We start from the raw sequence: 27830 nt of genomic DNA, 5'->3' as shown, positions 1-27830 counted from the left end.
TCCTTCTCTCTGCAAGCATGCATGTGGGCCTCGACGGACCTCGTTCTCCCCCCTACACCTGCTCGCCCCAAAAGCATGCTGGGATACCGTAGGAGCAGGTTCATTTACATATCCCCATCTGAGATTCCATTAAAAAAAAGCCAGTGGCAGGTCTCTCAGGCGGTGTCTCTTCGCTTTTTAGCGACCCTTGAGGGCAGCTTCAATGATGGATCCATCCCTTATAGTCAAAAGGCTTCCACTGCGGTGGTTTCTTGTATATTTTCAGGGTCCTTTATCATTTTTTATGTCCAATGTATTCCCAAATGTTACACTCAAGAGACTACATTGGCTACACAGCATGAATAATCTGTTTGGTTTGGTTTTGGACCTAAAAAGGCTTTAAAACTCTCTCAGATCAGATTCAGATCAATGCTTTTCCATCTGGTGTCAAGTTGTGGCAAACAGAACTGTCAAAGAAAATGTTTTCTGACATCTTAGTCAAATATATTTCATGATAATCTGTTTTGACACAACTCGTGTCCACACATCCTGTCACCAGTGCCTGTCCTGTCACTCGCTAGCGTTGACATGCTGATGGATATGACGCCAGACACCAAATACTGTTGGGACTGTACTTGGATCTGATTTGATTCCAATTTTGAATGCTAATTATAGTGTAAGTGGTTAAGGAAAGTCAAATATAAATTCACTCAACACCAAAATGAGCATTAGAAACCACCAAAGCTGGCTGGCTAATTTAATTTAGCATGTATCGAGCACCGGTGTTGGCAGGAAAGCTGTACCATCCAGGTTGTGGCATAAAAAGACAACACAAAGGAGCTTTTGGCTGTAAGGAAGCCTCATAACACACAAGCTAAGTTTCAGCCCTTGAAATGGTCATTCTCTGTGCTGGTGGCACCGGTCCCTGTCCGACCAGAAAGACAAGTTGGTAATTGGTTCCTAAATGCCGACTGATCTCTACCTGCCACTTCGGAATTGCTACCAATACACCAACAACTCTGGATCTGTTTAAATACACAAACATCAGTTCCCTTTTCAGTTAACTTACATTGAGAATTAGCTGTTTAACACATTTTATGTTCATTCCAATCACAATAATAGACATTAACCCATTAACAAAGATGTAATGTTCACCAGTGTTTAAACTGGTGTCCAAGAGCTTCTTGGACCACTTGGGTCGGCACAATAAATACATCGTATAATAGCATTAGGAAGTTGTAATGGTTGGAAGCTGTAACTTTAAAGTCCGTCTTGTAGCCCTGCTTTTGCCCACCAACCCCAAATGACGTACCTGTAAGCTAGCTGCTAGCACTGGGCAGGTAGCATACAAGACGTTGCAATGGCAAATGAGGCTGGTTAGAGTTGTGGCACAACAAAAAAGAGCTAATCACTTGTTACCTTAAAGATGCTAGAAAAGCCAGATGTTATGGCTTTGATCTTTTCCCAGTCAGTCGATGTTAATGGGCACCAGCTGACGTTAGACTAAGGGGGTTAACGTTTTAGACGTGTCTACGTCTTTTGGCTGGATGATCGTTCGTATAATCGTGAATGAAAGAGCGATAGATCGTGTTTATTAACTGTTGACGAACCAGCGTAAGTTTGGGCCCAACGTTAAAACAAACGTCTCTCAAGTGCGAGTCTGCTGGGTTCGTTTACACCAAGAAGCCGTTGAGAAGAATTGGATTGTTTGCGACAGTAAGATCATATCAGTAAATCTAACAGTAACTCTCGTCTTTGGTGATATTTCTCTTTTGGGTATTTAGCAGCGACCTTTATGTTAAACAATTCCGTTTAACCTTTTGTTCAGCTTTAAGAGGCTGTGTACAATTACAAACTTTTGTGCCTCCCAGTGAACGTATAAATACAGAAACCGAAAGAAAGCAACGCCATTGTTTCCTTGGGGTTTTCATACTTTTCTACAAGCTGAAACTTTTAAGCCATTAGTACTTTTTGCAAGATGCTGGAACTCATAAAAAACAGCAGCTCTGAGGTTGCAATTTTAATTTCTACGCTAAAAAAGTGTCTCTTTCAGCGAGACAGTAAACCCCTGCCAGCTCTTTGAACGTAAATCTCCGGATGAAAGCATCCGCTAATGCTTAAACTGTAAACAAAGCAATGCAAACATGTAAATTGTCTTTTACGGCGGCTCCTCGCTCCACCCAGGAGGCTCTCTCACTGTAAAACCAAAGCTAAACAGCGCTGCCTCTCACTGTTGACATCATTCAGCTCCTTCTTAAATGACACACCACGGATTTGGAGGCAGAGAAGTTTTATTGTTGCCACACGAGCATCCCTGACGCCTCGGATCTCTGAATCTCGCGGCACATTAAAAATTTATCCAGCCGGCTTTCTGTGTGGATAATAAAAAGATGAACACTCTCACACACAAACACGCACACATACACAAACACTAAATCAGAGGCCCTGTTTCATCTGGAGCCTCCATTCCACCCTGTTGTTAGCGAGGCGCTGGCAGTTTTTGCAGTGCTTGTTGATGTAGTTTATGATTTTAACCAACACCACTCTACGCTGGACTTTAGAGGGTCAAGAGGTCACAAGCTAGTTTTTTAATGAAGGCGTTTTTCCGCGGCGGAGTGTGTGTGTGCGTGTGCTTTTACTTTGAAGGACTTTTAACTAAAAATAATTTGTTTTTGTGTGTCCTCTGGCTCAATAAATAAATTAGTTTCATATCTAAAAGCATCTTTCGCCAACATGTACATGTTATCTATGCTTGCCTGGCATATGTTAGCCATTTGTCTTGTCAATTACTCCGCGCGGCTTCACTGTCTTTGAGTGTGCGCGAGCGAGAGCCTCTGATTACCCCACTGTCCACCGCTTGTCGGGGACCACTTTGTGACCATTGCTGTGGGCGACCAGATGGCTAATTGAGCACTCTGTCATGTCACCTCCCTTCGCTGGGGACCGAGCCAATCAGCGCAGGCCAGACTTCTCAACTGCCGCCCCCACAGACATCACAGTCCCATCTTAACAGAGTCCAGCTTTAGGGGCCCGGAGGGACCGTTTCGAAGGCTCACAGAGAGAGAGAGAGAGAGAGAGAGAGAGAGAGAGAGAGAGAGCCTTGTTACAACTGATACAGCATCAAGCCACTGGCTTATTTACATTCTCTCAACCTGAGTGCTGGGAAAAGTGTGTGTGTTTGTGTGTGTGTGCGCGTTGGACTCCCTTCTCTGCAGTTTGCTGATTAAATTCTGTCAGATTCCATGTATTTATGATGCTGCTATTGGCAGACACGTTCTCCGTGTTCGATTCAAAGCTAGATTACAGATGTTACTAACTAACGTCACCCAGGCTCCTGATTGGCTCTGCAGCCCTGGCAACACATCAAAAATATATTGGACTTGTTAGAAATGGCTGCAGTGCATGAAAACGCTTGTACCGTGCCAGGTATGTTGTTGTTGTTGTTGGTTTGATTGCTATTTATACGAGTGTAAGTGCTCGTGGGTGAAGGCGGATTTGTTGGGTTGTTTTTCATTTACGTTCCTCATTTAGAACGAGCGCGTTGGAGAGCCGTGCCCGTCGAGTGATTTAATCACAATGTGTCACTGAGATCAAGATCTGTGTTACGAGAGAGACACGGGAGCAAATTAAATATAGAACATGACAATGCAGGCACACGTGTTTACACTCGGGTTTAAAATCATGAGATTGGAACACAAATTGACGACCAAGACACATCGATACACTTGTGTCTGTCAGGCATCGCCAAGGTCTTCAACAGAGACCAGGGCCGTAGCACAAAATTCTGGGGCATATATTGGAATATAGCCCCCCCACCCCCACCCCCCATATTATCCCATTACATCCTTATCAGGGTTGTCAACAAGAGCTATGTGGTTGAATGCAATCTTTGGGAGCGATTAGCCCTGTCGCTTCACAGCTAGAAGGTTCCTAGAACGAATCCTGGTTCGGATGTTTCCGTGGGGAGTTTGAATGTTCTCCCCATTCCTTCGTGGGTTCCCCCCGGGTTCTCCAGTGCAAAGACATGCCGGTTGAGTTAATCGGTGACTCCAAATTGCCCTTGAGTATGAGCGTGAAAGGTTGTCTGTCTCAATGTGTCAACCCTGTGATTGACTGCTGACCAATTGGGGGTGTACCCAACCTTTAGTCCAGTGACAGCTGGGATCGGCTCCAGCCCCCTGCGACCCTGAACACGACATTTGTTTATAGCACTTCTGCCTAAGATGCATTTAACACTCCTAAATAGTACCAAAGATCTATCGGCTTATAGGTACGAGCGTTTGGCAGCTTGTTACAATTATATGGTGCCAATACTGAAAATCAGACTTCTCCAGTTGAGATTTAAAAAGAGGAACACTTCAGGTTTGATTGGTCCCAGAATAAGTGGGTGTGGCTTAGCAAATGCAGAGCAGCTGAAAGCCGCAGAGAGATACAGAGCTTCACACATCTCGCTCTATCTTGTAAGCCTGGAGGAGGGTGGAAACCAGTGTAATAAATTACACAAATATTCCACAAAGATATTGCTTTGCTAGCTACCCAACTGCTAATGGTAAATTGTGGTTTTGACATATTAGCTGTTATATTAAAATATTGATGTGTATTTGTAATATTTCACTGTAACTCAGAGGTTATCAATGCTCACATGAACAGAATAGATTAATCAGACAATCCAAACACAGAACACACACATTCAGAGTCAGCCGTCTTGTGTAAAGGAACTGATTGTTTTCTTCTGTTGAACGATCTGTTGCTCTGAGATGAGACGCCGCTGGTGTCAGTAAAGGGTGCAAATGTCGCTTCAATTAAAAGCGGTTTCAATTAAAGTTATTTTACCTTGTTTGATGAGAGAGCTGGAGGTAGTGAAGATAAAATCTGAGAGATATTGCTCGGGCCCTGGCAGAAAATTGAACCTCAGAATTGAAGCTAATTGAATTTGAGAACGATAAGGTTGAATGTGGTGGAGCTCTTAAAGCTAGCAAGAAAGGACGAGTGGAGGGAGTTGAGGTGGGAAGGCTTCTAATTTAAATGGACAAAGATGAAGAGAGCACAGAGTGTTAGGCTCCTTTTTAATGGATACTGTACATGTGCCTTGAAAGACTCTCAGAACACCTTATCTTTGAATTTTTGCAAAGAATAACCACATGAAAAAGTCCTGACTGAATAAATGTATAATCATGTTTCTGCTGCTTGTGGGAAGGTCGGAGGTCAGGTTCAAGAACAGCAACAATGAAGCTGGTTGTGTTTTGCTTAAGGGCACTTGAACAGTTTTTGGTTGAAGGATCTTTTTGAGGGGGTGAATCAGAATGGGATATAAACATTTTATCTTGCATTGGCGCTGTCTTGATCTGAGAACTTTCAAAATCCCAACCAATTTATTGGGACAATCATGGGACGACCACCATTGATTGACGTGTGATGGAAGCTGGAAATCTTGACAGATGTGTGGATAACATACGCTGTTGCTGCAGAATTGTAGGCATAATGGTGGCTTCCAAAAGGTGGACTGTGGGATTGCCAATTGATTCACCTCCAAGGTTTTTTATAAAAGAGTCTTGAGTCCTGAGTACGAGAAAGCGTGCGTCCGTTATTGGATGTTTATGGTAGAATCCCCGAGGGGTCATTGGGGGGCGGCTGTGGCTCGGAATGTTGGGGCTTTGATCCTTGATCGCTACATTCCAACGTGTCGAAGTGTCCTTGACAAGACACTGAACCCCAAATTGCGCCCGAAGGCGAAGCCATCAGGTATGATTGGTCATATATACTGATTGGAGATTGGCTGGAGATGTTTCATGAAGTGTAAAAGCGCTCTGAGTGGTTGGAAGATTTCCATTTACCATTCCATGTACTGTAAAATATTATATCTAATACCACAACTCAAAAGCTACAACTGCAAGAGAAAGAGCAAGTCAAGTGTCAGAAAAGTGAACCCCCATTAAATTCATTGGGAAAAACCATTCCCCTGCTCATCTACTGTTTCCCCCCTCTTGTAGATTTCCCCAGACTCGAGCAGTGGTCGGAGAACACCTCCCTGTCAGACGCTTCCCTCTTCATGGATGGCTTCCTCTACATCTCCTCCGGCCCCGTCAAGACGACGCTGGACCGCCGCGGACGAGACGGTGAGTGTAATTCGCCGTTTTGCAAAATACCACCGGCAAGGCCAATCAATCCATCAATCCATTTGTAAGCAATTTAAACTGCGTGTTTGTCAGAAGGTCTACTCCAGTTAAGCGCTGATCGATCAATCAGTGTCAGTCTGTCAGCTGTCAAACTGCCAATCGTTTAATCCGCACACCAAACAGCCCAGTCAAAACGATCAATGAATGTGTCTTTCAAATGCGTTCTTCATCCGTCCTCTGGGAATACTTGTCAGGCGGACGCTTGTTCTCGGATGACCCAGCAGTGAATGCTCTACGGAAGTACAGGGTGAATTAGGGCCAGGTTAAATAAATTTACATACAAAGGAATAAAAGAACTTTCAGACAAATCCTTTCCAAATCTACCTGGGAGATGCTTCTTCCAAAACTTCTAAATTCTTCTTCTTTTGTCTTCGAAGGCAGTTTAAAACTTTTAATCAGGCTCCAATTCACACCCAACCTCCTGCTCTGCAGCGGTCCCACTTCTCCCAACAGCTGGAGCGTTTCTTGGGCCCATGGGTAATTAGGAGAAGGAGCCGGCTTTGGATGCTGCCCCTGGGGAAGAGGGTTATCGGGAAAGGTGGAGGAGTGGGTTGGAGAACGGGGGAGGGGTTGGTGGAGGAGAAATGGGGGGGAAAGAAGGTGCGAGACAGCTTGCAGCTAGCTGCCACTTGAATGAGCTGAATCTCCTACGTCTTGGGCGAGACATCCATCTCTATTTCCATCACCCCACACACGCTCTCCTCTCATTGGGCGGTTGTACGTGGAGGCTAATGAACAGGGCTGAGGTCTGGGAAATTGCCCCTTAGAGGAGACTGGGGGAAATTCTAACCAGCGTCTATTGAAATTCTCATTATTTGTAGAAATGGAATTCATTTCCATTTCATTTGTTGAAGGACGATTTCAATGTTGTACAATCTGAGCTTTAATTTCATAGTTCTTTGCCATCATTCATTCCACTTGTGTGATATTACACCTACCAAAGTAATCGCTGAGCTCTGGGAACATGGTGATTCACTACAACAAAGTCTGATTGATCAAGAAGTATGAATAATTGGACAATCAGACTTTTTGAATAAGCCTATTTCAAAGACAGATTCACCACATTATGTAAATCATTTACGTGCTGTCCTTATGGTTTCTTTGAAACCTTCAGAGTGGTTTGGGTTGTTGTCTGTCTGACTCATTATTAGCAGTGTAAACATGTTCTTACATATCAGCGATTAACTAGTTTTATAGCTGTGATTAACAAAGGCATACAAAAAAAAAAAAAAAAAGTTACTTTTAACTTGAATTGATTGATTTTTTTCTCCTGGCCACTTGGGGGCAGCAGAAACAGGCCATAAACAAAGGACACACATATTATCACCTTTCAAAGTTCTTAAATTTCAAAGACATGTTTGCAGACTTAATGTTGGCATTAATGTTCATTTTAATCAAAGTGGACACATTTGAAATTTGCACATAAAAAGAATAATGAGATGGTACTTTAAAATGGAAACTGAGACAGACTGTCCTTAAAGAGTGGATATTATGCTGTTTCACATTATAAGACATATATACAATGTTACAATGTTGGATGTTCGTACTAAACGGGGGTGAAGTTTCAAATCTGTAGGTAAAAGTATGGTGGACTAATCCCAAGACTTCCCCATGGTGCTTCACTTTGTGATGTCACTAATTGGAGGAACTCTATATTTGGGCATCTGCCCGAGACACAGCAGAACTTTATTTTTCCCACTCCACCGCTCCGCCCGACGGCTCTGCTCGTCAAGTTGGTTCAGAATGTCTTTGATGTTTTCCTTTACAGCCAAAAAAACACTTTCTCAGTGTTTACTTTTCGAAAGGACAAGAGCAGCAGACGTTCATGTCACAATTAAAAAAATTTGTATTTGTCGACAACTCTGTAGCACGGCCACAGGTTAGGAGGCGTGCCTCAAACGCTGAGTTCTGTCTCTCGGCAGGCTTCAGAGAGCTGGCCAATCAGAAGAAAGCAAGCTTGTAGGGGCGGGGTTTCTTAAAGGGACAGAGCTGACTGAGTCGTTTCGGGCAGAGGCTGTGTGAGGGCCTGCACAGAGCACCAAAAATGAGTTTTCATTTTAGTCTGAATTATGCTAAGCTACGAAATATGAAGCTTGAAATTAGAATAATACCCCCCCTTTAAATTGCCCCCAAAACAACTTACATTTAATGCTGTTGAACATGGTTAGCTAGCGGTTGCCTTTCTACACATTGAAAGAACAAAAAGCAACATACGCATTCATTCAGTTCAGAGTGATGTTACTGCCCACCTGCTGACATGATTGCAAACAAGTTACACCTCTGTTTTAGTTTCTGTCTCTTTAAGGAATATCTGGAATAAGCTGCTATGCACCATCATACTCACCAGCTCGTCACTAGAGTTTGCTCCTTGGTGTTGGGCAGACCTTATTAGCTGAGAACAGCTGCCTGCATCTGGTAGCGTTACTGTGAGAGCCATAAAGACTGAACCACACTTAAACCAAAACAAAGCGCTTTAATGAAACTGAAACGGTCGACAGAGCTGAGGTGAAATGCAACGTTGGGTGATAAATACACGTGAATTCATCAATATGAGCGACTTTTGTTACTTTATAAGTAGTTATGTAATGATTGTAAATAAATAAATATTGATGACAGTAGCTTTAAGTTATCGGTTAGAGCAGCTTTAAGTTCGCTTCCTGCTCCTCACTGTACTTAAAGTGAACTCCTGCTCGGGTTGGAGGAACGCTACAGGTGCCCATTTTGTCAAGGTCCACTTTAGTCACTGCTGTACCACTTTCAGACAACTCGCCATCCCAGAGTCGTCTCCCCCTCCGATAAGTGCTCGTAATATTTCGTCCGATAAACACCTTGTTATTCCATCTATTATGCAGAGACGTACAAGTTTGGCTTTTGTGCCTTAATGGCCCTTCAACAGCGGCTGCGGCTTTTGAAAAATTCAAGGAGGGTCTGAAACGCCCAACTTCTTCAATCAGGAGGAAGCACTGTCAGGGCTTTGTGAGCACGGAGGGGATGAGGTATTTTTGAATGTACTTGTGGATGCCGTTAGCTCCCAGGCTAATGGTTTGATGCTCTATAGATACACCCGAGCTCTTAATAATTCATAGCTTGTGCTCAGGGCTTAATAAAAGCACTCTGCCACAGCATCTTAAACTTGGAGTTCTTTTCTTGTCTCCAACGGGCTTTCATGCTTTTACAAATCCAGACTTAAATTAATTTGGATTTTGTCAAAGGCGTTGCGCGAGGTGGCGTGTGGGATCATCGCGCCAGTCCGACATAATGAAATAAAACACCGTGCTTGTTAGAAGTTAGAAATAAAAAAAGCCACGTAGAAGCTGCTGGGGAGTTTAAATTTGGATTAGAAAAACAAACTTGTTGTTTTATTTGGTCCCGAAACAAGATGGAACTTGTTTATCCTCCAGCGTGGCAGCGCTTTATTAGCTGTTGCTGTTCCATCAGGTCCACGCAGTCGATGCTGGCGTAAATGAAGTCACCGGGCAGCTTCTTTTACATTAAAGAGTGTGTACTCGAGTCGTGCGTCTGTGTGTGTCTGAGCTGCGGCTGAAATGGTGAGTGGCAGCGGGGAAATGGCGGCCCTAATTTCTGATTAGTTTGGTCTTTTTCTCATCAGCTGCGCTCTGCATTTGCCCGGTAACTCACTCCTGCCAGAGGAAAAGAGAGAGCAGAATTAACGCTACAGTTTTAGTGAGGACGCCTTCTGAACGTTCAGTAATGCGCCTACAAAGCTGGAGTCAAGCTTTTGATCGTAAACCAAATCTTCTTTATGTTTTCCGACTTAAATGCGTCTTCAGAGGATGTTAAATTATCCGAATTTTCAGTCCTCAAAGCCGTTTTTCACTATTAATCTTTATCTAGTGTGCGTTTTGGACTATCTTTACTGATATTACTGTGTCCTGCTTCCTTAAATGAGTGAGCAGTGCTGTTGCTTAAACCAGAAATACATGGCAGATTCTTCTTCTTTATCTTATGCCATATCTGTCCATTCCTCCCCGTAATGAAGTGGGCTGTAATGCTGGCACAGACAGATCGTTCAGATCCCTTCAGTTTCTCGATTTCCATTTCCAGCCCCCTGACAAGCTGTCCAGCAGATGTCTTCATCACAGATATTTTAGTCTGATGGTGAGATAGGCAGAAGATTGGCGGAAGGGGAGGGGAGGGGGGGATGAGGGAGCGAGGGAGGAAAGAGGCTGATTCAGTGGAAAAGGGGCACGGCCTGCTTTTTTTCTCTTCGACGCACGCTGAATTGAGTGTCTGTGCGAGGCCGATAAAAAGTTTATGGGGTAAATCTGTAAGAATGAAGACCAAACTTTTGAGCTAATATGTTATTGTGCAACTCAGTCAAGGAACAATGAGACTTTTAATTACAGCACTGAAGACTTGATTAGTCTAATCAACCAGCTCATCTCGCATACATCGACCATTTAGCACATTTTCGACTTGTGGAGTCGCGGAGAAAAAAAAGACAAAGAGAGATCCCGCGTTCCACACTTCCCCTGGAAAATGCGATGCAGGGAGCGCTCTTGGCGTACAAGCTAATTGGCCCAATTTATCCGGTGGAGGCATGTACCACGGTTGGCTTCCGCTTGCGTTGTCTCTGGCGGGCTGGATGCGGACTCCCGCGGCGAACGGCTGGGCCACGGGGCCTTTTCTGTGTGTGTGCGGCGAACAGCTGGCAATGGACGCAGCTGCTTGATTGTAAATCAAGCACTATTGTTCCTTCCATTGTGCCGGTTGCTTGTGTAGAAAAGCTAGTGCTATCCCACCCGCTAAGGAAACTCTGAACCACAAACAAAGACGCAAGAAGGATGCTTGCCATTCGGTTTTCTGGAATATCTTGAAGGCATCCAAAGGCCTTCTGTCAGAGGAAGCAACGTGCACACATTTCAACATAGCTCAATGGTAGCTACATTCAGCTGAGTGAAACCCATTGCAGCTTCGCTCCACCGGTACAAAGGGTTATATCTTGGGTCATATCCGTACAACTTTCTGCTAGTTACAGATATTCTTTCACTTTAAGGCTTCCATGAAAATGTCTAATTCCTGTCATCACACCCTCTTCTGTCTTCTCTTCGGTCCACCAAATCCCTCACATTCTTTCACAATTCATACCGAAAGAGATAACTCTATCTGAAATTACATTTGTCAAACATTTGTAGTCTCTCTCCACCTTCTGCCCTCCCCTTTAATCCCTTTTCTTTCCCAGCGCACTGTTCAGACTCGGTGTGGACATCTGCTCCTGCACACGTGCTTCCCGGTTATTTGGATCATTCTACAGGAAGTGGTCGGCCAAGTGTAGTGAGCCCATTCTGTCTTGACACACAACCTCGAACCAATTATTCCTCAGATTCTTGTTGGGAGTTTTGTTGTCTTTCTTCTTGAGGGTGAGAGGAAGTTAAAAACATTTGCCCCCTCATTTGTACAAGAAGATAAAAGCTAACAGGATAAACAGGATCTGGATGCCACATGAGCCGACATCAAAATGAGATCTGTTAATATTTCTGATGTATTAGGACAGCTCGGTCCTCTCATGTACATATTTCAGGTTCTGCACCCTGTGGGACCTTAAACGCCCTTGACTTGAAGTTGTTGATTGTGAACCTTCTAACTGAAGCCGGATCTTCTCTGACCTCTCTGACCTCTCTGACCTCTCTGAAATGATTTTTTTTCTCGCGTCCTCGTGTTATTTGAGTCACTTCAAGAGGCCGGAACAGGTGATCCAGTCATTTCCACAAAAAGAGTGTGTGTTCTGTGCTTTCCTATCATGTCCGTCGTCTTGCATCTACTTTAATTTACCTTGAAAACCAAAGTGTAGGAACAACTTGTTCTGATCACTCAACGACGATACTGCTCTGTGAGGCTGCAATGTCCCTGGAAAAACAGCCAAACTGTAGATTTATTCTATTAGACACACTGGATTCACTTGAAGGATTCGTCCCCTCGGGGCGATGAATGGCTGTACCAATATTTGTGCCGATTCGTGTTGTAGATGTTGAGATATTTCCCTGAACATGTTTGACAAGGTGAGGCCAGACAGCTGCTTTACGATGTATTTATCTTAAATTAGTATTTTATATAATAATGAAATTAATGAATACATAAAGAAAAAGTTACATTTCAGATTACAGTGCAGAAATAAGTTTTCAACGTAGACTTAAAAGTGGCCTAAGTTGGAGCTTATTTGGAATCAATAGGGCATTTCCATCTGCTTGCAACATAAAAGGTTGTATTAGCTTCACCTTGTTGGAATCAGACCCGACTAGCTTTTTGCCTCCTAAAGATCTAAGAGCCTTTCTGGGTTTACACCTTCCAGTGGCACCTTATGAAACCTCAAGGACATCCCCAAAGTCGTTATGATTCATCCTCTGGGCACCACAGACATCTGTTCCAAATTACATTGCAATCCACCCAACGGCTATCGAGATGTTTCACCAAGGAACAGAAATGTCAACTCACCGACACTTGTCAAAAGTCAGAGGCTCACCAAAGTCAGTTGGTGCCATCCTTTGGGGAACGTGTAAGTCTGACCTGTAGACCAGCAGGATGTCGCCCATTAGTTTGTAGACTACATTTCTGAAGCCTCCAGATCGGCCATTTGGCTGTCGCCATCTTCGTTTTTTTAGAATCATTGATCATATTTGGGCGAGAGGGTGGAGACACTCTGCTGTGTCTCTGTTTTACAGATCAATATGGGGGCCACTTGTCACAGGTAGCCACACCCTTACTCATACCCTTTGTCAATTTAGTAAGGACATGTCAGGTAATAAATCAACATAGAAGTAGGCTCATGTTCAGGTCTGGTTATAAACAATCCAACTTCCATTCGCAACAAGTGGAGAACTCAGATTTAAGGCACTTCCACATTGGCTTCACCTTTAAAACCAAGAGGCTCCGCCCACTTCTTTAATACAGTGTAAGATATTTCAGTCTGGCTTAAGAGGTAGACCAACCAACCAACACATTACTGGATTGCAAATGTGTCTTATGGACCCAGGTTTGGAGTTGTTTCCCTAAGTATAGTATAATAGTAATGCCTGTTTGTTGTTGCAGGTACATCCCTTCATACAAAAGCCAAACTTCCTAACAACCTCTGCAGCAGCAGAGAACAAGCCAAAGCCAGATGTCGAAATAATCAATGGCATTGAAGCTTTCTCGCACCCTATGATAGTAATTGACTTTACTCTGGAAATCAAGTGCGCCTCTTAAGAAGATGATTGTGTGAGTGCGGTACAAATGAAACTATTCAGTTATTACCCTATTAGAGGAGGGACAGTATGAGAGGAAAAACACTGCACAAAACAAACTGCTCTCCGGGGGAAATGATGGACATGACATTTTCTGCCAAACCTTTGCAAGCCAGGGACACATTTGCAACGGAAGTGAAGTGCATTACGATCTTTTCCGTCACCAAGACAACAGCAAGTCCTGTCAGATAGATTGGATTGGGTAATGACTTTAAATACCAGAGTAACACACTCTCTCTCTCTCTCTCTCTCTCTCTCTCTCTCTCTCTCTCTCTCTCCCACACACACATTCAAATCTGCTTCATGCACTGTCGGTTTCTGATAGAGATGATGATTCTTCAGCTGCTGGAATTATTTTTTTTTTTCGTGAAGCAAAGTGGGGTCAAAAGAACATTACTTTTTAAATGCCACAGTAAGCAACGAGATATTTTCCGGTTTTAAAGCCGTTTGAAAAAAAAACAAAATCATGTCCAAATTGTTTTTTCAAGACAAAAAAAGAAAGAAAAGTCAGAAAGAGCCGTACAGAGAGGCAGAGCAAGGGTGAGCAGAGCAAATCTGACATCCTCCTGTCCTTTCCCATGCTTATCACATCCTTTCTCTTTTAACAGCCAGTTGTAGACACTTCCCTTTTTTATTGGAACTATATCTGTTCCTTCAGAAACATCACACACAGTTGGCAGAGGAATGCACAATTAGCATATTCATGAGATGAATACAGTGGAAACTTTGGAGTCGCGAGCGACAGGGGGTGGGGGGCTGGTTGGTTGGCGGGGGGCTGTTTCTGCGAGTGTGTGTTTGTTGCGGAACAAAAAAGCAGATGGCACGGTGACTTTGAAAATCCAAAATTAGGTATGTTTTCATGAACTTCATGCTCATTGGCTATGTAAATCGCACAGTCAGACAATCATGAAAGACAATGTTGTGTGTTTTCCTGCTTTTCCACTGAGATCATGTTTGTTGATTGAAATCTGCTCGACACTTGGAGTCTCTAAACTCTTTTCATTCTCTGCGCGTTTGCCCTCACATGCAGGATACTGTGTGCTCGACTGAGTTGTCCTCTAATGTCTCAAATGCTCTTCTAGTGTTATACTTCAATGGTCCAGGTGACAACGGATATTGAAAACCTGACGGGGGCCATATTAGCCATATTTCAATGTGAAACGGCATGTTTAATTACCCATTAGCAATCGTCAGACAACAGCAAATGTTAGCGTTCATCCACTTCCTAGCTCTTATAACCATTAGCTTGGATGTGACCAGATGCTAACATTACTGTTTGAAAGAGTTATAAGTAGGTCTTAAATGAGTAGCTAATGCTAACGTTAGTTAGGAAGTGGTTGAATGCTAAAATCACTGTTTGTTAGCTACATGATACGATAAGGATGCTGGAAATTTTAAGCTAATGGTAACGTTAGCTAGAAAAATTGTTGAATGCTAACATCACTGTTTGATAGAGTTATATATAATACAGTAAGAAAGTTGTAAATTTGTAGCGACTTGAAACTTTAGCTAGAAAATGGTTGCATGCAAACATTAGTGTTTGACAGAGTTATACAGTGATAAGAAAGCCTTCCATTTGTAGCTAATGGTCACGTTAGCTAGGAAATGGTTGAATGCTAACATTCCTGTTTGATATAATACAGTAAGAAAGCCTTAAATTTGTAGCTAATTTTAATGTTAGCTAGAAAATGGTTGAATGCTAACATTACTGTTTGATAGAGTTACAGTTATAAGAAAGCCTTCCATTTGTAGCTAATGGTCACGTTAGCTAGAAAATGGTTGAATGCTAACATTACTGTTTGATAGAGTTATACAATGCAATAAGAAAGTCGTAAATTTCTAGTTAATCCTAATGTTAGCTAGAAAGTGGTTAAATGCTAACATTAAACGTTGTCTGACAGTAGCTAATGAGTTATCAAGTACTCTGTTTTAACTAAAGTATGGCCCATGTGTGTTCCTACATATTTTCATACGCTTCCCAACATTTATAACACTTATAATCTGGAGTTAAGCAGTACAACATCTTGACGGTATTAAAGCTTCCCACCCTGAATGTGATGTTGAGGAAAAGGGGGAATATGGTGCGGTGTCAGGCTTTTTTTGTGTTTATTTGAAAATGAATGCAAGAGCCTGACATTTGTTTTAAGCTGGTGCTTTCACTGATTACTGTACAGGTGTTTGTTTATTCTGGAGGGACGTTAGCTTGAAATTCTAGCCGTCAGGTGGTGCGATCCCTTTAGGTCTGACGGCTTTAGCTTTGGATGAAAACCGCTCTTGTGTTAACTGCACACTTAAGAAGAAGACAAGTGGAGGCCTATGACACCGTCACATCTCCATGCATCCACCCGTGTGTGAACGCTGAATGCACAGTGTCTTATCTCCCAACTTTTAAACGATTTCTTGGTAGTGCCGTCTCAGCTTGTAGAGAGTCATTAGCTGTGTTAAATAGGCTTGGAGTGCTGCTAATTGTTCACAAACCAATCACTAACATTGCAGGCTTTAATTAATTTCTTTTTCTGACTCTACAAACAATAGCCAATTTGTAAAATTTTATCAGTATGCGAATGCATGGCTCTACAGTGGTAATCCAATAGAGTCAGCAGACATATTGGAGGGTTTTGGATGCGTATTGAAAGGAGCTGTAAATCGTGTTATGTTAGCATCAGATCAGTAACATACTGGACATTCTGCACATGTTCTGAAACATAACTACATTGTGCTTAATATTACATATGAATAATAGAAGTAAAATCCATAAACAAAACAATGCACTTGTGTTCAATTCAATATACAAGGTGGTGTTTCTGCTACAGCCTTACTTGGTCATGTATGAGTAGTAGCCTTTGGCTAATAATGTTAGCAAGTTTTGGCTAACCTTAGGTCCATTCTTCTGAGTCAATTTGCTCCATTTATGTTTGCTTTTTTTAACTATTTGAGCAACAGTCGTTTAGTTTTGGCTAGTTTTCAGTGCTGGTGCTTACATGGTGCTAATTCATGACATCGCCAAAGCTAATCAGAGACTAGCCTTACTGCTGTTTTAGATTAATGCTAATGTATACTACCGTAATATTTCTGTCATTACAGAAGTATTAAAAGTAAGTAGGTAAACACACTGAACCATTCTTACCCTCGCTTTCATTTAAGTTGCCAAATAATGCATATAAATGCTAATTTGTTTTTAGCATTGTTAGAGTTGTCGAGAAATGGAGGGAAATTGAAGGTGCGATAATACTGTAACTACCACTTGTGGCCACAGGGGGCCCTGTTCAGTAGAGTTACACAGTCTTGCTTCATAAGCAGCATTTAATATAATAATATAAAGAATATTAAAGAGAATAAAGAATATTAAAACTTAAGGTAAGGTTTTCGGTTACAAATAAATGTAAGTAAAATAATGATGAATGTTGTTACGTTTTAGATAAGTTTGTCAACAGAAAGAAGCATGAAAACTTTATACTGCCGTACAGTGGTGTAGAAAGTTTCAAATCAGAGAAAATTAACAACATTTTAGTTTCATAAACTTGATAAAACTTCTCTTTTTGTCCTGTCAAATGAGGCTCGATATCAGCAAAATATGTATAACTCTTATTCTGGAATAAACTGACAATCTATCTCACATGTAATTGTGTAATTGTTTTTATGTTGCAGACATGGCACGTCGTTGGTGCACACTGGAGGGCGGCTTCCTCAGTTACTACGAGAGCGAGCGCAGCGCGACGGCCATCAGCAGGGTGGACGTCACTGAGGTGGTCAGCCTGGCTGTTAGCAACACCGAGACGATGACTGGAGCCGGGTATGAACACACACGCATACACAAACACACAAACACACTATCGCTGCTTAACTTAAGTTTAGAAAAGCTTTGTGTGTTTAATTTCATGGAGATTATTTTGTCGTAGTTCCTCCCCCTATGCTTTAAAGTATCAAATAACACTGTTGATATTGTTTAAAGAAACCTAATATTAATCCTAATACTCAGTGTTAAGTAGTAAAGCACACACTAATCAAAGTTTAAAAGGCCTTCTTTAACCCTCAACATTAAAATGTGCTCTCACACACACACGCCCCACTCAGGTACACACACACAATTACAGTTAAACCCATTTAGATGCCTAATTTGCATCCGGCCATATAAGTCATCCTTTATGATAGTGTAACGCCTTTTAAGCTCACACCTGCCATAAATACTGTAACACCTTTATAAATGATTTACATTCTTTATTTGGCGAGATCACAATTTACTGCAGAGACATATTACAGACACACACGTGTAAACACCGACATCTGCATGGTCCCTCTCCCGCTACACATGTCTCATTAGCATAATCTTAGCCTGAGCATTATTCAATTTAACAGGACCCATCAGGGCTTTACGAGCGCTATATTTCCTGTTTACTTTGGCGGCGATTCAGGCGAACGGCGCAGCTTTAACTGCCCTCCCTCCATCACTTCCCTCGCTCCTCTCTCCGCTGATTATGATTCAGTTTAAAAAAGCAGAAGTTGCTCTGACAACAAACTTTTCCTTTATTTCTTCTGGAAGTGTTCGAACAGACACAAAGACGAAACAGATGTCTCGATCTTTTCTCGCTCAAAGTGCTCCCATTGGGTTTCGCTGAGTGTGTGTGTGTGCGAGCGCCGAGTCTGATAATGGCTTATGATTAAAGCATAAGCCAGGTCCTTAATGACAGCAGCAGATGTTATGAAGAGGGAACAATGCTTTTATTTTAAATGATATTTATACAGCCATTAGAGACACATCTGGCCGGCTGGAACGATGACCTTTCTAATGATGTGGACACATACAAACACTTGCGACAGCGAACGGAGTGCGAACTGACTCCACAAAGCAAAAGTGACACGCGCCATTTTTAGATCCGCCGAACATCCCAGTTACAGGTCGCGGCTTCGCCCCCAGGAAAGACTATTATTCCTCTCATAATGGCTGCACGTTTCACTAGATTAAACTCCCTCCCTCTTGCTTCTGCAACTTCCAGCGTTTCCCAGCATGCCCGCGCGCCGAGCGAGCTGGGACGCCTCACCTCTTGACTGTCTGCCGCTCATGAATATTAACGTATGCAGATGACACTCTTCCATCCGCAGCCTATCGCCGCGCTACAGGAGGCCGTAGGTGTCGCTTCCATTAAACACAGCATTTGGGTAATTTCACCGTGGAAGAGGACACCGTGAATTACAGCCCGGCCCCCGACACATGCGTCTGCTAAAGTAGTGTGAATATTACAAACCCGGCTCCTCAGGAATTAAAGCGAAGGGAGTATGTTGGCTGGCGATAAGTCGACGTTTTTTTAGGGATTTTTTTGACTCATCTTCCCGTTTCGACATGAATATTTCTAAGTCAGTCCTGACCTTCAAGTTCAGCTAAAAACCTTGAAAACAAACCTTCCTGCTCTTCTCCTGTTTTCCTACTTTAAACATTTTTTTACACCACCACTCTCTTTCTTCTCACCGTCTCCTTCCCTCACACACACACCAAAAAAGATAGAGTTTTTAGTAAGACTTTTAGAACGGCTTAGTTGCCAACTTTGCAAGCGTGGTAGGTTATATATATATGTATGTGAGGGCTGGGGAATTAAGACTTTCTCAGAGCACACAAAGCCTTAAGGAGAAAATAAAAGGCTACAGGAATACATATAGATAACTCTTTGCGTTCTGGAAGCACAGGGGGTTCCTGTGCAGCAGGCGGCTCCACAAGGAGAAGCGCTTGTCAAACTCAGAAACAGAAAGTACTCTTTACAACAGCGCACAAGCTTGTCTATTGGCGTTGAATTCAAAATGAACACTATAGAACAATGTTTTAAGACCCAAAAAAATTGAGCGATCTTGTTGTAAATTCTGTATTTTGTTGATAACACATTCATATTAACAGTATAAGTCTGACTGGTTGAGTTTTCTCCGTCGGTGATGCTTCCAGTTGACTCTGAATGAAGAATATTAGCTTTTAAGGCTTTTTACAGCCAAGATCTGGAGCAGCATTGCCGCTGAATACACGATTATCTTTACATGTGCTCATGTCTGTTAAAGACTTCTTCTAACTCGCACTGCTGTGGCAGCAGTTGGTGGAAAGGAAAGATCAATACGGCTCTTTCTCAATTAAAGCTCCTGCGAGGAACTTGTGTTGATTTTGGCGCCCCCTGTGGACAAAGCTGTACCTCTGATCTCTTTGCTGATTTTGTCCTGTACATGCTTAAGTGGTGGTTTGTAACAAATAATCTCATCCCGCTTTCTTTAACAGTCATATGTCTCACTTTTTTGCCCTGGAAAATGTAAACAAAGGCAGCGTGCAGTTAATCACCAGGTTATTATATTTGATGACTTCCTGCTTTCAACTGGCTTCTCCCAACAACCTATGTGTTGATGTCAGATGAGTCTGGAAATGTTTCGTTTCCTTGATAGTGCTGGAAAAAGTGCTTTCATTTGACTCTTAAAAATCTACATGAACGCTTTTCTACACCCTCTAAAAGAACGGAGAGGAGGAGCGTTAAGTTGGATAAAATACATCAATACAAAAAGAACCAGAGCAGGAGAAAAACAAGGCACCTGTAGCGTCACATGCACGAGCCACAAACAATGTAAATAATACACCACGAACATGTCCTGTGTGAAGATGGACGCTCTCTCATCTCTCGCTCTCTCTCGTCTCCCCAGCCTCTCCGTCCCTCTGGGACTCCCATAATGCTGCGTTCATCTCTTCTACCTCTCCTGTCTTTCTTACGCGATACCATTTGCCCGCCACTTCCCTCCCTCCCTCCCTCCCTCCCACGCTCGCTCTCCCTCTGGGACCCCCTCTAACAAGCGTCTGCACACCTGCCTGCCTGCGTAAAAGAAGGTAGAGGGAGGGGTGGGGGCAAGGGGGGGGCGGGGTCACGGGAGGGCACACAAACACCCATGTCTCGCCTGTTCCCCCGACACGCGTGAGAGGAGAGCGACTCAGCGCTGCCGTGACCCCCCGTGACACGCCACCTTAAACACCCATCGCTGTAGCATTTAGAGGCTCCCTCGCTGAAATTGGCAGTGTGTTCAAACCATTAAGAAAGTGATACTCTGACCTCTGCACCTCGGCTGAGCGAGAGACACCGAGACAGAGAGAGAGAGCGCAGAGACGGCAAGGGGAGAAAGAGCAACAAAGATTAATAGCTGCCTTTTTGCTTCCGACAGCAGAGGCTTTGCCTGCGTGTGTGTGGACATGGACGGACGAGTGTGTGAGTGCATGCATGAAGGATTATATATATGTACCCAGGAGGGCGAGTGTTCCTCACAGACAGACACATTGGACAAAAGAAAGTTGCTCTTCTGTCAGGTCTCTCGCTGTCACAGATCTTTAACGCAACAATAATTCACAGGAAGGCCTTATCGCACCTTAGCCACAGGGTAGTTTGATAAGCCCCGCCCACAGCCAGCCACTGAGGAAAGAAGGAACTGCCAATAGAAAAACTGTTCAGCCGAGCAGCATTAATACAAAAGTGAGTTTCTTCCCACGTAAATTGGACTCCAACCACGACCCTTTGGTGCACGTCATCCCCCACTCTCTCCTCCACACACTTCCTGTCTATGTTCCCAGTTAGTGACACGTTCTCCATCAGCCAGCAGTGGTTGGTCTGCGAGAGAGGGTAGGCGGAGCTAAGCAGCTGCTTCTCCGCTCTCTGCGAGCGTTACGAGTAAACAGTAATCTACTATGGCTGAACAAACAAAGAAAAGATGGATGACTACAGATACGACTTCAACAAGACTACATCAAAACCTATGTGGCTGACCGCAGCAGGTCAACGTGCGCTTTTGTGGGCAATGTGTTACAAGGACTGTCCTAATGAGGCAGATGTGTAGGTGATGTAGGTGAGCAGCCCCGCCTACTCCCCGAACAGAGTGTCCAGAGCCGTATAGACAGAGAGTCGCGTCAGTGGAGGTTCAATATGCTCCCAGATCCGCCATTGTGATGTCGCATCTCTCTCTCTATGGCTGTGAAAGCACTGTCACTCACACACAGACCCGTGTGTAGAACAAAAATAAGTGAAAATCCACAGAAAAAGAAACAAACTCGACGCTCAGATGAAGCAAACAGTCTGAAAAGGAAAGCGACCGTCAGCCAGGAAAATCAAGAGTTACAACCGGAGCCGACCGTGGACTTCTGGTTAAATTGGGACGTGTCCTCCTGCCAAAGGTGCCACATCTTTAAGTTAACAAGAATGGACATTTGAGTTGTACATTGTCCGAACACTTTCCTTGTTAATTACTCAATGTCAGTCTGTCGAGATACCTTCGAGTCAGCAGAGTCACAAATGATCTTTATTGATCAGTAGTTGTTGTGGCCTTTGTCTCACCTGCAAAAGGAACTCATTTTCATCATTTGGTTTAAACTGTTTTGTGGAAACTTGTGTGTTCCATACGCTACGGTAAAATGCGCGATGAAAAGATTTCGCTGAAAGATTTGGGGTCTATCTTTCCGGCACACGTTTGATCAACTTGAAAATGTCGTCTGTTTAGCCCTGTAGTCGCAGTTATTGTTCGACGATCAACAGCAGTCGCACGGTAGTGAGACATGAAATACTCACAGCTTGCTTCTAATACTCCTAACAAGTAAACATGACGAAACATATATTTAGCATTAAAGATAATATGCCAATGCACAGTACGTAAAGGTCTCATGAGGGATGTTTTTATTGCATTACTCTCCTACATGTTTATATGAGGACATTTCCCATCCCCCATGTCTAACAGCGAGCTGCGTGTCTCCGGCAGGGCCGTGTTCACGGTGGAGCTGTACCTGCAGACGGAGCGGGCGTTCGTCGTCGGAGCGGAGACGCAGGAGACGCAGCACGACTGGATCCATGCGCTAACAAAGGTGACACACTTAGCACACAGCGCGCACACAAAGACACATATTTTCATTTCCTGCTTTGTGATATGTTTTCATCTGTCTTCTTTACATTACACACCTCGTCCTCAGTGAGCCCCGCAGCGTTTATGCTTCCATCAATGAGACAAGTGGTCTTACCATCTCTTCCCCCACATGCTGACTGGATCTTGTAATAACACCCAACAGACATATGTCCCCTCTTCCCTGTTTTATCTCTTTAATCCCAGCACACTCAGTCATAGATAGTGGGAGGTATAGCTGCAATAGTCCATATGCCTCTCCATCTGCAACATAGGCCTTCCACACCTCCGTGTTTCAATGTGAATCGCAGAACAATGGCCAGACGGCGCGTCGCGGGAGGGAGGAATATGTTCTCGGAGAAGGTTTATCCCTACACAAAAAAATGTCTGCACCTGTTGTACTGTCAAAAAAAACAAAAGTTTCACACTGTTAAACGTGAGAAAATCCTGTGACTCGCAGTGCTTCGTCCCGTGTAAAGTCGAGGGACTGGTGCAGAGAGACTGCGAGCTGATTGGCAGGCTGCACTACAAAGAGGGCCACGACCTGTACCACTGGAGGACGGGCTGGTTTATGCTGGAAGGTTCCGCGCTGCACTTCACCCCGGGAGACGAGGAGGGAGACGAGGAAGTGCTTCAGCTCAAACAGCTGCAGGAGCTCAGTAAGCATGCTGCTTCTTGGCTTTATTACTTCTCTGTGTCTCACTTCACTTTGGAGGTGTTCTCTTGTTAAACTGGAGGGTTCATTCTAAACTCTCTATTCCTTAAAAGGTCGGCTCTGTCAGGGCGGTTTGCAAAGGGTCAATTGTGCAAATTTTTAAAGTTCACCAAAGTTACACTCTGTCCAAAAACAACTTCATTATACTGGATTGCATATCCTCATCCTCAAGGCCGTCTGTTTTCACCGTCTTGTACAAGAGAAAACAGTCTGACAAAGCATGTGTTAATGTTACCTGTTGGATGCAGCCCTGGGTATAGCTGCCATGCGTTCACACCATTTTCATGTGATCAGATGAAGCCCAAGCCAGCTGACAAGAAACAACAGCAGTGAAAAAGTACGTAAAAAAAAATGGGTGTCAATTTAGTGGTGAAAAAAACCCAAAACGATTCAGGAAGGGCATGTTGCAAACAGCCGGTAGACATAGAAACCAAGAGCTGTAGCTGATGTGTAGCTTTAATCATTGGTTAATTATGGCTTCACATTTACTTTATGTTATCGTAACAGCTTTGTTAATTTTTCAAATACTATTAGGACAATTACAATAACATACAGCACAAATAAACCACACAGAAAGACTCAAACATGGCCGAAAACCAACCACAACAACAAACAAAACCAGCCCTTTTCTTGGTCATACAACTTTCATTGTTTGCCAGTGGCTATTCCACCTTAGCTTGAGCCTCATATCATGCAGGCCTCCTCGCAGGATCCCCTGTCAGGCTTAAATTAATTAACCTGCTGAAATGTCCCTAAATGCTTGTTAGCTTAACTCTTGAACTAATGAAAGTGATGATATTTTCATCTTCGCGCTGGCTTCAGTCATCGCTGGAGGTAATATGTTATCAGGCTGTCCATTCCTCTGTACGTCCCCAAATACATCCCATTCTTGAGAACCGAATATCCCAGGGAACATCTTCAAGTTGGGCTACAACGCCTACCTGGGATCAAGGATGAACTCAACCATGTTATGGTGTTTAAAGTTCAAAGGTCACTGTAACCTCTCAATAAAACCATATTTTTGGCATCCATTAAAGAGTTATGTCACAATTTAGAGTGAAATTGTGACATTTTGTAACCAAAGGGTCAAAGGTCGACTTCACCATAACATCAAAATGATGATCGATTTTCTGGCTGTTTTTGCCCCTCATGAAAACAATATCTCAGAAACCCCTGGAGGGACGATGGTAAATGGACTGTTAGTCGTCCGACCAATCACAGCTGCTTTCACATACTGATGGCAGAGGCTGCTCTGCCAATCTCCAATCAATCCAATCCATGTACATTCATACCTGATGGCCTCATTCGGGAACAATTTGGGGTTCAGTGTCTCGCCCCAAGGACACTTTGACATGTGGACTGTAGTCGTCTGGTGTTGAACCGCCAACCTTTCAATTGAGAGACAGCCAACTCTACCACTGAGCCACAGCCGCCCCAAATATGGCACTTACATACTCACGGACCGATTAGATCCTGGTGGTCAAAGGTCAGCGTCACTGTGATGTCACGTTAGTTCCACTCTAGTCGACGCCAAAACTCGGAATTTCTCGTTCCGCAAGAACGACACCATTCGCCATACATTACTGGACAGTCCCCTCTCACTCTACCACTTACATACCCATTTATCCAGATCCTTTCTTTGGTGTTACATCCCCTCTGTAACTGGTTGTGGTGTTTAATGGAGGTCTAAATATGCTGTTTTGTTTCCAGGAGTATTTAAGATATGATCAGTGTCCAAATCCATCCTCCAAATGGGCCACATGTGGAATAAACTTCAAGGCAGTAACTCTGGATGGTTAATACATTACTCTAGGCTCAGTCCAACAAACACAAGCTAGTTGAATAGCTTCCTTGGAGCATTTTATGTGCAATTTATCAGCTTTTAAAATCTCACAGCCCAAATTTACCATATATGGACAATGGTTGAGTCTCAGCGGCCAATCGCAGTAACTCAAGGGTGCATTTGCTGCCGTTTTTGGCTTTAAAACTCACACTGATCTTTATGATGTTCTGCGATTTCCAAAAAACCTCCTAATCCATCACACCTTCCCACTGCTTGCATTAATGACTACTTAAAGAAGTCACAGGACACATATAAGCAGCTAGTGTTGGACGACACTTCCATTACTTCACTGTTGGATCCGTGCTTTAATTGGCCAGTCTCGTCCTCAATTATAAGATCATCCTTTGAGGAGACTGGTGGGAAGTGAGAAGATGCCACAGAAGATGTTCTGTGAATATGAGGTCAGCGAAGGTCGACGTTATGTAATGTATCGTCACGCCAGCAGTAATTTGTCTGAACTGTTCTGACAAAAATCTGGAAGAAATCTTGTTTGCTTTCAGCTTAATAAAAATCAAAAATATTCACAGCATGATGGTGTCATGGTCGCATTCGTTCCACTGCCCACAAACATGAATGTTGCCAACATAACTGGCAAACAGGAGTTACATAAAGGAAAGTCTGTTCACACATACTTTGGCAGATTGATCGATTTCAGCAGTGTGATGTGCGAACAGAAGGAGGGGAGAATCAATGGATCTTTTTCTTAATCCATTTACACCCCGACGTGGATCAAATCGCGCAAAGTGCCGACCCCGTCTCCTCACCTTGGGCGGGGTAAAGAGCTGCAGCCGAGCTCATTTTTATTCCCGGCTTTCCCAAACCATATTGGTCACAGCCTGGGAGCCGCTAGCGCCAGAAGGGACTATTTTTTTGTCAGGGGATGGAAGGTTCAGGAGCACTGAGAGGATGAGATTAACTGTTATTTTCTCCGCAGTGACACCAAACACATGAAAGGTGCCTCGGTGCAGCGAGGAGGGGTTTGATAAAGACACTTTCAATTAAAATCGCTACATGCTTCCAACATGCATCAGGGGGTCAATGCAAAGGCTGGTAGTGGTTTTAAGGACTTTTCTACAGATGTTTCCTCAAACCGTGCTTCTCAAACTGGAGTTCAATTACTGCAAGGAAAGTGGAAGCTCCTATCATTGGCTCTTGTGTTACCCTCCCCGGGAGCATGTGTTCGAGATTCTACTGTAGCGCCAGTTAGCACCCATCATTTTTTAATCCTTCCCAGTGAAAACATGGAAAATAAAGTGCAAGCTTTGTATTGGAGATACTTTAAGGTGTGTTTATCACCAGTACTTGTATGTAGGTCCCCTTTTGGCCGCCAAAACATCGCAAAGTAAGATCCACATGAATGGTAGGATCCAAAGTTTCCTGGCAGACAATGCTTCTTCCCAAAGTGCACCTTGGTGCCATGTCCAGGCCACCTTCTTCCATTGCTCCGATGCCCTGTTGGATGCTCGTGCCCATTGTAGGTGCTTTTAGCGGTGGACAGGGGTCACCATGGGCACCCTGACCGGTCTGTGGCTACATCGCCCCATATGCAACAAACTGTGATGCCGTGTTTTGACACCTTTCCATCAGAACCAGCATTACATTAGATCTTCTTCGCTAGCCACGCGCATCAATGAGCCTTGGCCGGCCATGACCCCGTGCTAGTTCACTGGTTCTCCTTCCTTGGACCACATTCAGTAGGTCCTGACCACTGCAGACTGGGAACACCCCACAAGAGCTGCGAGTTGGAGATGCTCTGACCCAGTCATCTAGCCATCACAGTTTGGCCCTTGCCAAAGTCGCTCACATTGTTACGCTTGCCCATTTTTCCTGCTTCCAACATATCCCACCCACTGACAGTGTTATTCAGTTCACCTGCCAGTGGTCATAAAGTTATGGCCGATCGGTGTACAACGCTACATTGAAATCTGTGCGGTTCCTTTGTGTGTTTTCACCAAGTTTCCACGAGAAAATCTAGAAATGTCTCCACTGGCGGAGAGACCAGACGAACTTTGTGTAAAGTTAGAATGAAATTGTGAGATTTTTGTAAAAAAAATCATTGACATGTTCACAATTTACTTCTCAAGTGTTGTTTGTTCTTGTAACATTTCCGTTTGGGTCGAGGTTTGGGCCGTTTGTCTTTTATTTTGAAAGCCTTGCACCCTCCAGTGAGGGATCTGTCTTTGTTGTCAGACTCTAAATGTTGGCTCAGGAGGCAAATACAGGAAAGTGAGTTGCATCAAATATTGGTTGTAAAACATGAAAACATTTTTTATTAGTTTGGCTCATTTGAAATAATAGGAAACAGATATTTAGTGCCGTTTGTTGTTTTATCTGAGGTTTCTGACTCATTGAAAAAGCTCCAAATGTTTCATATTTAGTGTCAAATTAAAGATTGTTTTATTGAATGTAAACAACTTTTAATCGCTAATTCTTTCTGTATTTGAGATAAATAAAAAACCTAATTTAAGCGAGGGTTGTCGTTGAACTGCAGCAGGATTTAAAATGCTACTGGGGCCTAGAGGGTTAATTGTCTTGTCTGTCAATTGTTATCTGTTTGTTTCCATCCGATCATAACAACATTTAATTGTCTTATCTTATCATTTAAATAATTTTCTTGATCTTTAGTCAGTCACTTACGTGAACGTCAGCTATGCGGCACCTTGTGAATTAAAAACGCTCCATCCAGCAAAAAAAGGATCCGAGTGCACTCCCTCTGAAAACGTCTTCCCGGGGGCTCAGCTGTGTTCTTGAGAGAGGATTGATCTTTTTGTGATGTCTCGTGTCAAATGTGTCTGCCGCACAAATAACCAGAACCGCAGTAAAATGAATGTGAAATGACAGATACAGTTGGATAATCATTAACCTGTCACAGAGCACAAATCAGCCTTCCCTCCCCGAACTCTGTGAAATGAACGGTTTTCAAACAAGATAAGCACATTAGCATTAAAGTCTTTCACTGCAATTTCTCAGTGGATTTCTCTGCAGGC

At 43.4% G+C, this 27830-nt stretch overlaps 1 protein-coding gene across 1 annotated transcript in view; it reads left to right on the top strand.

Moving 5' to 3' along the window:
- arap2 (ArfGAP with RhoGAP domain, ankyrin repeat and PH domain 2) overlaps positions 1–27830 on the top strand; it is a 140861-nt gene that overhangs the window by 76988 nt on the left and 36043 nt on the right. The window contains exons 15-18 of the mRNA XM_069672434.1: positions 5970–6095; positions 17045–17189; positions 22148–22250; positions 22746–22944. Coding sequence (XP_069528535.1) covers positions 5970–6095; positions 17045–17189; positions 22148–22250; positions 22746–22944 — 573 coding nt within the window. The remainder of the gene's footprint in view (positions 1–5969; positions 6096–17044; positions 17190–22147; positions 22251–22745; positions 22945–27830) is intronic.

This window comes from Semicossyphus pulcher, unplaced genomic scaffold, assembly GCF_022749685.1.
Source record: "Semicossyphus pulcher isolate SPU_LCO1_2020_fin unplaced genomic scaffold, fSemPul1.0.p SCAF_21, whole genome shotgun sequence".
In the NCBI taxonomy this organism is placed as follows: Eukaryota; Metazoa; Chordata; class Actinopteri; order Labriformes; family Labridae; genus Semicossyphus; species Semicossyphus pulcher.
The sequence above is the reverse complement of the archived record's forward strand: the minus strand, read 5'-3'. Positions and strand labels throughout refer to the sequence as shown.